Source organism: Ursus americanus, chromosome 14 (assembly GCF_024610735.1).
Source record: "Ursus americanus isolate L20-20 chromosome 14, mUrsAme1.1.p, whole genome shotgun sequence".
Classification (NCBI taxonomy): Eukaryota; Metazoa; Chordata; class Mammalia; order Carnivora; family Ursidae; genus Ursus; species Ursus americanus.
Window position 1 is genome coordinate 65870605 of NC_142140.1, and position 13982 is coordinate 65884586.

General features: G+C 47.0%; 1 protein-coding gene across 1 annotated transcript in view; it reads left to right on the top strand.

The window, feature by feature from the left end:
• DNAH9 (dynein axonemal heavy chain 9) overlaps nucleotides 1-13982 on the top strand; it is a 313579-nt gene that overhangs the window by 119768 nt on the left and 179829 nt on the right. Inside the window, exons 29-32 of the mRNA XM_045797213.2 lie at nucleotides 1903-2060; nucleotides 4779-4917; nucleotides 6413-6700; nucleotides 10062-10272. Of these exons, the coding sequence (XP_045653169.2) occupies nucleotides 1903-2060; nucleotides 4779-4917; nucleotides 6413-6700; nucleotides 10062-10272 (796 nt within the window). The remainder of the gene's footprint in view (nucleotides 1-1902; nucleotides 2061-4778; nucleotides 4918-6412; nucleotides 6701-10061; nucleotides 10273-13982) is intronic.

A 13982-nucleotide genomic window follows, 5' to 3' on the forward strand; every position in this document is an offset into this window, starting at 1 on the left:
ACCTCTGGACTTTTTCGGAGTCCCCGGACCCCGCGCACTGCTTGGAGGGGCTCGTCCTGTGGACCTCGGTTGCTGCGAAGGTGGTGAGGAGCTGCCAGGCAGACAGCCTCCCGTCCTGTCCTGCGTCAGCCCTGCTAACAGAGCGGGCTACTAGCACTGATAGCTCCACACACTCCCTCAAGAGCCCCCCGTAGAATTTTCCATGAAAGGACAGGTGCCGCCCATCCTTCAGTGTGCCATAAACTCTCACCGAGCGTGAGCTTCCTGGGCCTCGGTGTTGCAGGAGGGAAGGCGGAGTCACCGTGAGCTGCAGAAAGGGTCCTGGGCTCCAGCCTTCGCCCAAGGGTATTGGGGCAGTCGGTAAACGGCAATTAAATTTACTCCCTCGCCCCGTAAGATGGTGAGTGTACAGCATGTTTGGTAGACGGGAGGACTGGGGCCGCTGGGAGAGCCCCTTCGTTACCACCCACGTAGGCTGCGGGGAGAAGGGGAGGCGGGAGGTGCTGCGCGGGGCTGTGCCGTGAGCCCCATGTGTGCGGGGCGCTGGAGACCACCTCTGCCACGAGGGCATTGCCATTCTGTGCGCAGAAGAGAAATTTCAGTCTCACGCTAATTGCCATGAGCTCAGATGCGTTTGGTGTTGAGAGCTTCACTCTGGGAAGGGAGCTCAATCCTAACTGTAGACGTGGCCCACATTCCAGTGAGTTCTGCCCAGCCTGGTGCTGGAGAGAGCCTTGCTCCAGCTGCTTCATGTCTTTCTCTTTCACTTCGGCTCCCACTGTCTGTCTGTCTGTCTTTCACAAATGCTCCAGCTCTGGCTCTGTCTTTCTCTGTTTGTGTCCGTCCCTCTCTCCCCCAGACATACGCACGTACCTGCAGCCCAGTCTCCCCAGAACCCTTGGCTCTTCGAAACATCCAGACCATGGCCAACGTGACTGGAGCTCGCGCAAAGCCTTGCCCTGGAACCCCGAGAAGCTGGAGATACTCGGAGACATTCTGGGGCCTGGCCGAGCAAGTGTGCCCCTCTTGTCTTTCCTCCTCCTGTCGCTGATCATTTTTGCACGCACTTTTCCAAAGCGCCGTGTGTGAAACCAGTGGCTCCGTTTCTGTCTCTCCTCCCGCTGCTGTAAGAGTGATCTAGAATGTAGAGCTGACCAGGCGAAGCTTCAGCTCAAGTCCCTACATTGAAGGAAAAGTCTCATCTCTTTAGAAAGGCACTCCTAGCCCTCGGGGATGTGGCTCCAGCCTCGCTTTGCCATCTACAGGGCACTCGATCCCTAAAGAGGTGAGCGGTGTGAACGCCGTCTATTCTAGAGACAGTCTGAGGAGGAAACCAGGCCGGGGACCACGTTAATGATTTCCACGTCAGCTGCTGTTCTTAAGCGTTTTCCGTGCACTAAGCTCTTTGCAGGCTTGATTGCATTTAATCCTCTGAACAAGCCCGGGGTTAGGTCCTGGTGTTCCCTCCATCACGCAGGGGCCAATCCACTTGCCTGGATTCAAGTCCAGAACCACGACCACTTCCTAGCTGTGCAAGGTCGGGCAGACTACCCCACTGCCTAGTGCTTCTGGTTCCTCAGAAATGGGTTCGAAGGATCTTGGTGGAGAGCAAATGAATGAATATGTAAGAAGCACTCGGAACAGTGCCTGGTGAGTGGCCAGTGGGGTCAGACACCTGCTCGTGGTCACTCCCAAGCCCTTAGCTGCTGTGCTGCCCATACGGATGTGGGCGACCAGATTTCTTTTGGACAGCCACCATCAGTAGAGGGACCAGGATGCAGTCACACTGCCTGTCCTTCAATGAAAGGGGCGACAGGGCAGGTGTCCACACTGGGCGTAACCCCGTTTCCACTCCACCCCCCGGAACCCTGTGCTGACCTTTTCCATCGACTTGTTCACCAGGTCAAAAGCATTCAGGATGCAATCCGGGACAAGAAGCAGCGGTTCAACTTCCTTGGGGAGGAGATTAGCCTGGATCCCTCTGTGGGAATCTTCATCACCATGAATCCGGGCTATGCCGGCCGCACGGAACTTCCCGAGAACCTCAAGGCTCTCTTCAGGTGAGTGTCAGCCCTGCCCCACGCCAGGGCCCAAGAGAGAAGCTGCTTCTGGTTTCTTCCCTGAAAATGTATGACATATATAATAGAAGAAATTTGGAACCCATGAAAAAGTAGAGTTTATAAAACCACCTTTCACGCTATCACTGGTTAAAGTATTTCTTGCTTAATTCTATTCCGTTCTCCTTTACATGGGTATTTTAAAGTCCTGTGTTCATGGTCGACACACAGTTTCATATTGTTTTGTTTTTTTCCACTTCATACTCTATCATAATCGTATCGTAAATCATCTCTTCTGTTAGATATTCTTAAGAAATCTCATTTCATGGCTACATTTTATTCTACCAAATACATGGTCCACGGTGTAATTAAGTAGCCCCCCACATTGAAATATTAAGACGGTTTCTAACATTTAAAATAAATTCATACATAATGCTGTAATGTACATCTTTGTACATAAGTCCTTTTCTCTTTATGCACGATTATTTTCTTTGGCTAGCTTCCCAGCAGCGGAATCACTGAGTTAACAGGGGGGCACATTTTTCAGGCTCTTGATACACACCGACAAATTGTTTCCTAAACCGAAGTAATGCCGAATCACACTGCCAGTAGCGAGGCACGGGAACACCTCTCATATATCTCCTTGGCCACCGATGGACATCGCCATGCTTTTAAGTCTTCTTTATTGTGATGAGAAAATGCAAACGCATTTTCTAGAAGGGGCTGGAGTCTCCATTCTTTGTCTCAGGAAGGAGAAGTCAGCCCAACAAAAGAAGATGCCCTGTGGTTTCTGATTTTCTGCCTGCTGGACCACTACCTAAGACAGGCCGTGGGAGTCGTGACACAGAGGTCGGCTTCATCTGGGGACCCAGAGCCCCTGCTCTGTTGGGGACGTGGAGCCCAGGAGACAGCTGGACAGCTCCCCTGTGCACTCTGCCCCTCAGTCCCGTCCCCGTGCTCTCCAGCAGTGGCAGATCCCTGTGTCACAGGAGTGGTGTGGGTATCCCCTCCCCCCCAGGCCAGTGCCCACTGTAACCAAGAGCTCGTTGGAATATCACCAGGCTGCCCAAAGCGGGGCTATTTGTTTGCACAAAGTATTTCTTAAGTGAGCCTCGTGTTTGCAAGCAATAACAGACGTGGGCTATCACCCTGATCAGAACTACTCTTTACATTTCCCCCCCTGAACTTAAAGGGAGCATTTATACCAGAAAATTGGGTTGGGGAGGAGGAGAAAAATATGTGTAAAAACAATAAATACAAACATCTACTTCATTTTCACAAAAGCCCTATCTACGAGGTGGGTAGTAGCCCCCTTGTACAGGGAGAAAACAGGGCCAGCACATTGCCCCGGGTAGGAACCGTAGTCACTCAGGTTAGCTAGGAGCCCAAGTAGCAAGCCACAGAAACGGGGTTCAAACCCAGACAGTCTGACGCCAGAACTCTCTCTCTCCCCATCTGAAAACTATCATTCGAAGATAGTTATGACCCTTTGGTGTCTTCCCTTCCGATATCCCGTGGGCAGAGTATTTCTTTCTCAAACTTGGGGTAGGACGCTATACAAGCCAGGATCCTGCCTTCGTTAAGTAATATCTTCCCATAGCACTAACTAGTTTTCCTCCGGGAGCATTATTTCCCGTGGCCTGATTGCATTCTGTTGTATGGATGCATACTTAACCTTATTTCAGGCTGTAACATAATTTTGGGAATCTAAGTGTTTAGTTGCGCCTTTGAATTTGACTATAATGTAAAATAATTTAAAGGAGAAATGTTCTTGAATGGTATGTTTTTGACAATTTTATATCGGTGTAGGGAAAATGCAATTAAATGTAAACAACCTTAGGCTCCTGTTACATACTTAATCAATTAATTTTAAAAATTAAGTAATTTTAGAATCAAATGTTTCCAGAGCTAGAGGGGGAAAAAAAACCCACAGTAAATCCTTACAGAGAGACAAAAATTCCCCTCTGTATTCTCATATATGCCATTTTTAAAAGTTTGTTTTAGAGAGAGAGCGAACGTGTGAGCAGGGGGAGGGGCAGAGGAAGAGAGAGTCCCAAGCAGACTCCATGCCGAGCATGGAGCCCAGTGTAGGGCTCGATCTCATGACGCTAAAATCATGACCTGAGCCGAAATCAAGAGTCACTTGCTTAACCAACTGAGCCACCCAGGTGCCCCTCATATATGCCTTTTGTGGCAAGATGGGGTTAATGGGTTTTTACTCTAGACCTCAGCACTCCATTTTTACTTTTGTATACATGTAAGCACAGACTGAGCCCCTAAGTGTCTAGGCTTGGAGGGGGCACACGTTTTGAAAATGAGGAATAGATTCCTATAGACCCCGGGAGAGACCCAGTTCCTCAACCTTAGCCCCTAATCTATTATAGAAGGAACTAATCTAATAAGTTACCCAATTACTAAAGCTTTGCCAATGTGTGTGTCTGGTCCACTGGCCCCAAGTTACAAGATCAGCCGTAGCCCCAGCTCTGCCCCTGCCTGCTATCATCACCCATCACCTCGGACAAGAGAGTTCATGTCTTTTATCCTTGGTCAACTCATCCCTGAACTGGGAGTCTTAAATGAAACTCTTGCTAAGGGCTAAGTATTTATACTCATAGATCCCTCTGTCCGTGATCTCAGCCAATGTCGCTTGTCTTCCAAACGCCCCTTCAACTGTGGTTGGGAAACCATCCTGACCCTCTGTCTCGGTCTCCCCGTTCACAGGCCTTGTGCAATGGTCGTTCCAGACTTCGAGCTGATCTGCGAGATCATGCTGGTGGCAGAAGGATTCATTGAAGCACGGTCATTAGCCAGAAAGTTCATCACCCTTTACCAGTTGTGCAAAGAGCTGCTCTCTAAACAGGTACACTCCCTAGCTTGGCGAGTCCCAGTGTGATTGCCAACTCCAGACGGGGTCTGGGCCAATGTAGGAGGGAAACATGAGAGCCTTCTCACAGAGAGTCCGTGTGCCCATGGAAGAGTGAGAGCTCCCATCACTTCTACAACTAGGATTCGTGTTCATTTTCTTAGCCTAGCATTAGTGAAAAACCGTACTTGGCCCCCAGACTTCTTTTTTTTCATTGACTTCTTAGCAACACCTCGTAGATCCAGTGTCCTGTGAGAAACACCTCGGTGGCCGACAAAATTCCCTTGGAGGAAATGGTCTCGATCGAAGGGATGGGGAGAGGGTTGGGAAGATAGTTAGGCGTTAAGGAGTCCCATAGACATCATTGCTACTTGTCCTTACGGTGACTTCTGCCTGGGGCCGGTCCCCACACAGGACCAAGAGCCTCCAAGGTTCATGCCTTGGGTGGAGAATTTCTTGGTGGCAGGGGTAGAGTCAGGCTTCCTTGGGCTGTTCCCCGTTGAGTTTCTCCTCCCTTCAGGCCTCTCTTACTAGAACCATCTTTGCTGCCACAGCATGGGCGCACGCAGCCCCGTGAAATCTGCCCCAGGTGGATTTCTTTTAAAACCTCTTCGGTTTCTCCATGCTCCCTGGGCCCCAGCTCACCACATCATCTGCCGGGTCCCCACCACCTTGCAGGCCAGCCGCTGACATCCACAAAGCCACCCCGAACCTCTCTTTTGAGCTCTAAACCTGTATACTCAGCGGTCCATACCACAGCTCCCCCCGAGTGTGAGAGAAGCTTCTCTCGTTTGGCATCTGAAGCCGATCTTCCTGCCGGTCCCCACCCCAGCCGCCTTCTCCCGCATTCCGTGCTTCAGAGCGCAAAACCCTCACTTACTCACTGGCCAATTCTGGAACCCCGGGAGTCATCCTTGGCGTTTTCTTTTCCTCAGCCCTCCATCTAATCGTGGATGAACTGATGTTCGTTCCACCCTCTGGATCTCTCTCAAATCCTTCTCATTTTCTTCCTTCAACTTTATATCTCAGCACCCCTGCCTCTTGATTTAAACTCTTGCAGCTGCCTTTCTGCTTGTTGCTACTGGTAATTTGTCCTCACTGCGGTTCTCAGAGCATTTGAAGGCCTCCCCAGTGTAGAGCATGTGAGCTCAGCCTGGGCCATCTCTAAGAGCTAACATGGCTTCCTCCTGGATACCCTTCCGCTCTCTGAACAGGCAAGGAGTAGCCAGACAGGTCGGGAAGTGGTTCTGGGTGCTTTCCCTGGCCCCCAACCCCCTGTATGCTCTGGGTCTGCTTTGTTATCACAGCTGGAAAAGTAACTAACGTTAGACCAGGAGCTGGGATCTGTGAACACCACGATCTTCCGTGTCATTGGTTCTTTCCTCCACCTTGGCCTCAGAAGTGACCTGCCTATAATTTTATAGACACCAGCACGGGCATAGGGCTTTCTGCATCCCAGCAGGCCTGCCTGACCTATGCTACCTTCCCTCAGGATCACTACGACTGGGGCCTGCGGGCCATCAAGTCTGTGCTGGTGGTGGCAGGATCCCTGAAGCGAGGGGACCCTGACCGCCCCGAGGACCAAGTCCTGATGCGCTCCTTGCGAGATTTCAACATCCCCAAGATCGTGACCGATGACATACCAGTGTTCATGGGCCTGATCGGGGACCTCTTCCCTGCCCTGGATGTCCCCCGGAGGAGAGATCTCAACTTCGAAGCGTTGGTTCGGAAGGCAGTAATGGACCTGAAGCTCCAGGCTGAGGACAACTTTGTGCTCAAGGTACACCGGCGTTTTCCCTCCCAAGACTTTTATTTTTGGTCTCTTCCTGCTTTTCTTGGATGATGGGTCATCCTTAATCCAAAGGGGTGCTTTAGATGCACAAATACGTATCTACCTAGGAATAATTCATTTCAGGAGCTCTTTCCTGGGGCGCCCACGCTGCCGAATGTGTGGTGGGGAACGCAAAGGAAAGATGGCACCCCGTCCATCAGAAAGCTCACGATCCCACAGAGGACTAAGTCCCAGCCCGGTCCGCTCGAGCACATGTTTTTATCCTGTGAATTACTTCAGACAGGATTAGAGAGGCCTGGTAGTGGTAGAATATGGGAGCCATGTTGGTTCCTAGGCATGTTTCTGAGCTTGTAAACGTTTTGAAGCGATCAAGGGCAAGCTTTCTCACAATTTAAAAAACCTGAGGGTGGTAGGCAGACTAACGCCACCCCCCTCCCCTCACCCCGAGATGTCCGCATCCCAGTCCCCAGAATCTATGTTATGTGACATGGCAACAGGAGACCCGGGTCACAGATAGAATTAAAGTTGCTAATCAGCTGACCTTGAGGTGGAGGGACGGTCCTGGGTTACCTGGGTGCCCCTATATAATCACAGTGGTCTTTATAAGTGAAAGAGGGAGGCAGGAGGGTGAGTGTCCCGGGGACACCACAGGAAAAACCTCCACCATACAGCGTACGTTTTGCGTGTACAATATAGTGATTTAACGCTTCCATACATCACCCCGTGCTCATCACAAGTGAGCTCCTCAATCCCACCGTCTATTTCCCCTCTCCACCCACCCACCTCCCTTCTAGTGACCATGCGTGTTATCTGTAGCTAAGCGTCTGTTTCTTGGTTTATTTCTCTTTTTTTCACCTTTGCTCATTTGATTTGCTTGTTAAATTCCACATATGAGTGAAATCATATGGCATTTGTCTTTCTCTGACTGACTTCACTTAGCCTTATACCCTCTAGCTTCATCCGTGTCATTGCAAATGGCAAGATTTCATTCTTTTTATGGCTGAGTAATATTCCATTGTGTACGCACACCACTTCTTCTTTATCCATTCATCTATCAGTGGGCATTTGGGCCGCTTCCATGATTTGGCTATTGGAAATAATAAACAATAAACATCGGGGTTATGCACCCTTTTGGGTAAGTGACTTGAGGACATACTATGGAAAAATGAGGATGAAAAATAAAAACGCCACAGGTTTCAAAAATCAAGAATCAGGGGGAAAAAAAAATGTCCTAGCATTTTAGCTGTCAGCAGATCTAGAAAGCAGTGAATCCAAATTAGGGCAGGAAGTCCATGGTTTCCAACAAAAAGACCTCAAAAATGGATACATTCAGGGGCGCCTGGGTGGCTCAGTCGTTGGGCGTCTGCCTTCGGCTCAGGGCGTGATCCCGGCATTATGGGATCGAGTCCCACATCAGGCTCCTCCGCTATGAGCCTGCTTCTTCCTCTCCCACTCCCCCTGCTTGTGTTCCCTCTCTCGCTGGCTGTCTCTCTCTCTCTCAAATAAATAAATAAAATCTTTAAAAAAAATAAAAATAAAAAAAATTTTTAAAAAATGGATACATTCAAAGCAAGACTGGATCAAGAAGATGGAAGTTCTTAGGTGTTTTATTAAACTTCTCTGTTATGGGGCCTGAGGCATATGTCTTTTCTTTTAACAAAGAAAACAGGGAATGCAGTTCAGAACACCAAGAGAAAAGAGTCATGGCCCAAATATTTTTTTAGGTAAACATAAGCTGATATTGATCAACCTATGAAGCGTAAGGAAGGAGTATCCATCTGACCTTGGGTCGATGCTGAGAACATCCTCTTTCAAGTCATGGCACTAGGCCCAGGGAGAACACTATAGCAGGCCACACATGTCTTCTGTAGGGAAAAATCTCTACAGCCATAAGAACGTAAGCCGCGATGGGTCTCCAACCCTTAAACGATCACAGGAAATAAAGAAGGTCTACATACAAGGCCAGAACAGAATATAAATATTATCAAACATAGCAATGTAAAGGTGTAACGTGTCTGGCAGAAGACAGGAGAGAGAAAGATGAAGGATAGGGATGCTTATATGTTTACCTTGCACAAGATACCGTCGAAAGTTGATGGATTCGTAATCGGCAGAGAATAGAAATAACTCTCTGGTCAGTTGATAAATGGATAAACCGCGTGAGATCTCCCTACACAATGGGCTTTTATTCAGCTGTAAGGAGGAACGACGTGCGGATACAGGCTACAGCACAGATGAGCCTTGAAGCGTTTTGAGTGAAAGAGACCATTCACAAAATCCCTGCATACTTTTCTAAATCTATTTACGGGACATGTCCAGAAGAGTCTAATTGAATAGAGGCGTGGCACAGGGCTGAGGGAGGACTCGGGATGGAGAGTGACCACTCATGGTGTGGTTTTTCCTTCTGGAGTTGAAGACAACGTTTTAATAGTGGTAATGATGGGACTAAGGGATGTGTAGGTGTGACTGGAAGAAAGCAGGAGAAAGGATAATGTCTGGACAGAAGGCACCATATCTTAAAAGGTGTAGACTCAGGAAAGAACATTATTAAGGAACCCCAGTTGTCTACCTGGAATGGGCATGCTGGGGGAGAAGAGAGGAGAAGCTGATTTAGGCCAGGCTGCAAAAGGGCCTCGTGAGGCAGTCTAGGGATTTGGAATGTCCTCTCCAAAGCTGTGGAGAAGCCCTGAAGACAGAGTGATGGCAGTGACACGATCAGATTTTCGTTCCGGTAAGTGTGCTCCTGCAAGTGTGGAAAGGTAAGCCTGGAGGCAAGCCAGGACAAGAGTGATAAGACCTTCGGTGCTACCATGTCCTCAAGGAACTCCTAGACTCCAGGCTCATTGAACCATCTGGTCAACCACATTAGGCTCTGTCATACCACAAGCCTTCGTGCTGTTATACCTTTGCTTGCAAATCCCCCTATTCATCTTGGCAAACTTACCCCTGAAGCCCCAGTTCAAATGCCCCCTCCTCTTCGAAGTCTTCTTATTCCCTTTATCTGTACAAAATCAATTGTTTCTTCCTATCTGTCCCCATAGCACTTTATAAATAACTCGATTATAGCAATTATTGTGCTTCCCCATTAGCCTGTAAGATCATGGACCGGGGAGAGTCCTCTCTGAATCTCCCTCCCCTGGTACACTCTCCAGCACTTGGTGACTAATAATTATATGGCCGAACAATGAATAAGTACGTTGCCCCACGTTTAGGACTCCTCACATCTGGAGGTGAATAACCCTTCCTCTCTTGACATCAGGTCTCCCCTCAGATACCAGCCTGGGGCACGGAAGAGCAGTTGGGATGTCAGTGAGTGACAAGTTGGTCCCTCTGGCTTGTGTCTCCCCAGGTGGTCCAGCTGGAGGAGCTCCTGGCCGTGCGACACTCCGTGTTCGTGGTGGGTAGCGCCGGCACTGGCAAGTCTCAGGTGCTGAAATCCTTGCACAAGACCTATCAGATCATGAAACGCCGCCCCGTCTGGGCTGACCTCAACCCCAAAGCAGTCACAAACGATGAACTGTTTGGCATCATCAATCCAGCCACCAGAGAATGGAAGGATGGTAAGAGCAGGATACCCCTGGGACAAAATTCCTGCTATCCTGAGCCCGGGGGCAGGCTTGAATCTACATCCAAGGGTGAACTTTAGAGGGGCGAACACCGGTCTGATCTGTTTGGAGTGGGAGAAGGAGGAAGGGAGGGAGGGAGGGAGGGAGGGAGGAAGGAAGGAAGGAAGGAAGGAAGGAAGGAAGGAAGGAAGGAAAGACAAGACCCCAATTTTGGGGTGGAGGGGAACCTCAGCCCTTGGGAGAATCTCTCTCTCCATGCACCAGCTGCTCCTTGAGAGAGGGCACTGCAAGAGGAGAAAGCAGGGCAGACATTCTCAGCTGTGGTTCTGTGGTTGTGTAGCACAAATCAGAGTCCCTACATTGCCTGGCAGTGGATTTAAGACACGGGTAGGGTGGGAAAGCCCACAGCTCTTTCCCAAAGGGGCCGCGTGGCATGCTCTGACTTCCCACAGTGGGTACCTGTTCCTATCAGCCCCCAGGAGTGATGGGGAGACATCACTACAGACGACGGGGCTTCAGGGCCTAGCTGAAGACATCAGTCACCATTCATCTCAGACGGGTCCTAGAACCATGATCGCTTCTACAGCGATTCAGAGGGTCCCAAACCCCTGTTCACTTGATGCTAACCCTAGCATCATCTTCCAAGATTTAGGAATCATTGGTAGATTCTGGAAAGGGCACTGTCACTGGGAGAGAGCTGAAAAGAAAACTCTGAGCTGATAGGCCCTCTTTCTGAAACCTACGTGGCTTCTGGAATGAGGGCCTCTCAGCTCCCTCCTCCCATCTCAGTGTCTGACTACATCAGAGTCCTACTGCCTGGATTCTAATTTAGGGCCTTCCGTCAGAGGCCTAGAACAAGGGGACTTCATGGGCAGCCTCTCTAATTTATATTTCACTCACCATTAATGAGGCTTAGCATCTTTTCCTCCATATTCGCTTTAGTAATTGGCTCTTCTGTGTGTTTATTTCCCCATATTATTTTCTTATCCATTTTTAACAGTTCTTTATATATCAGAGATACTAACCCTTTATCTATCTATGCATCACTAATGGTTTTTCCTGTCTACCGTTTGTCTACAGGCACTCTGTGGCGTATTTACCATGCACTTTTAATTTTTTTATTTTTTAAAAAAGATTTATTCATTTATTTTAGAAAGCGAGAGAGAGAGCAAGGGGGATGGGCAGAGGGAGAGGGAGAGAGAGTCCCAGGCAGATTCCATGCTGAGCGTGGAGTCCAACACTGGGTTCCATCTCACGATGACCTGAGCTGAAGCCAAGAGTCAGTCACTCAACCAACTGAGCCACCCTGGCGCCCCAACCATGCACTTTTTAAAAGAGGAAATTATGTCTGTCCATTCTCTTAGCATTTGGGATTCCTATTTAGTTTGTCACTCTTTCTCATTTTCAGCTGTAGACACAGTATCATAATTTGGTCCTGAAGATTCTTTTTACATGAACATTTCTGTTATCCATCTGGGATTTATTCTGGGGCTTAGTATGAGGCAAGGTAGAGAATCAACTTCATATTTGCTTCCGAATGTGTAATTGAATGTGTCAAGACCATTTATTAAGCAATCCATCCTTTCCCTCTGAATGTAAGCACTAGCCTGTCATATATACCGAGATCTGATTCTGGGTTTTCTGTTCTGTCCCATTCATTATTTAATCTTATATGAATGTCATTCTGCTCTATTCACAATCATTTTATAGCGTTTTAATGTCTGATGGCATAAGTTCCTCCTCAATATTCTTTTGTAATTTTCTTGGCTAGTCTCAGGCACTTTTTATTGCATATTAAATTTAAGATCATATAATTCAAACTTTAAGTTGTGTTGTAATTTTAATTAAAGCTTTATTAAATATACAGTATTCATCAAATATGGAGACATTGAAAAAGATTTATAATCATAAATCCGTGTTCACAAAGAAAGAGAACTTCTAAGTACATGGAGGACAACTTTCTAAAAATTTTTCTGGAACCTGGGAAAAATAGAAATATGGTGGATATTAGTACTCTACTTTTTTCAAGATTGGACAGATCCGATAGAAAAAATAAGCATAGTCAGAGGAATTGAGAAATACGTCATCAAACTCAATAGCACACCTTGTTCTAGAACTTTGCATCTTAGAAGTAGAAAATATTCCTTTCTTGGTACATTCATGGAACATTTACACAAATTTGAAGTTTAGTTGGGCACAGAAGAAACTGTAAGGAATTCAAAAATATTGATTTACAGGCCACAATTTCTGATAATAATGCAATAGATGGAGAAATGGACAGTAAGAAAATGACCAAAAATAATTTTACTGCTTGCAAATCCAGAGATGCTCACAGGGCAGCTGGGTGGCTCAGTCAGTTAGTGGTCCGATTCTTGATCTCAGCTCAGGTGTCGACCACAGGGTCTTGAGTTCAAACCCTGCGTTGGGCTCCAGGCTGGGTGGGGAGCCTACTTAAAAAATTAATTAATTAATTTTAAAAAAGAGATTTTCACTTAACCCCTGGATGAAAGAAAAAAAAATATTTTGCATTCCCTTTTGGAAACAATAAAAAGAACATACAAAAACCAAGGGGGGGCATGCCTAAGATCAATAAAGAACTCAGAATTCTTATTTTTGGAGATGGGCTAGAAATGAAGGAAGTCAGTATCCATCCTAAGAAATTATTCAGAGTGGTAAACTGAACCTGAAGAAAATTGGGAAGAAGAAACTTAATAAGGATACAGTCTGAAATAATGGGAAGGAACCAAAAAAAAAAAAGGAAGGATAAAACATAAATATGGGTTCCTTCTAAAGACCAGTAAGTCCATTGTGAGCAAGACTGATGGGGGAAGAAGAGTAAAAGTATATCCGATTACGAATCAGAAGCTGTAACAGCAGATAAAGATTAAGATGGAAGAGATCACTTAATTATTTGATACATTTTGGAAAACTAGGAGAAATAAAAGCGATCCTTTGTAAAATATAAGATCAACAAAATTTACTTAGTGGGAATCAGAAAATGCTATCCCGATCAAAATACCGAGGACATTTTTCAAAGAACTGGAACAAATAGTCCTTAAATTTGTATGGAACCAGAAAAGGCCCCGAATCTCCAAGGAACTGTTGAAAAGGAAAAACAAAGCTGGGGGCATCACAATGCCAGATTTCGAGCTGTACTACAAAGCTGTGATCACAAAGACAGCATGGTACTGGCACAAAAACAGACACATAGACCAATGGAACAGAATAGAGAACCCAGAAATGGACCCTCAGCTCTTTGGGCAACTAATCTTTGATAAAGCAGGAAAAAACATCTGGTGGAAAAAAGAGTCTCTTCAACAAATGGTGCTGGAAAAATTGGACAGCTACATGCAAAAGAATGAAACTTGACCACTCTCTCACACCATACACAAAAATAAACTCCAAATGGATGAAAGACCTCGATGTGAGACAGGAATCCATCAAAATTCTAGAGGAGAACATAGGCAGCACCCTCTACGACATCGGTCAAAGCAACCTTTTTCATGACACATCTCCAAAGGCAAGAGAAACAAAAGATAAAATGAACTTACGGGACTTCATCAAGATAAAAAGCTTCTGCACAGCCAAGGAAACAGTCAAAAAAAACTAAGAGGCAGCCCACAGAATGGGAGAATATATTTGCAAATGACACTACAGATAAAGGACTGGTATCCAAGATCTACAAAGAACTTCTCAAACTCAAC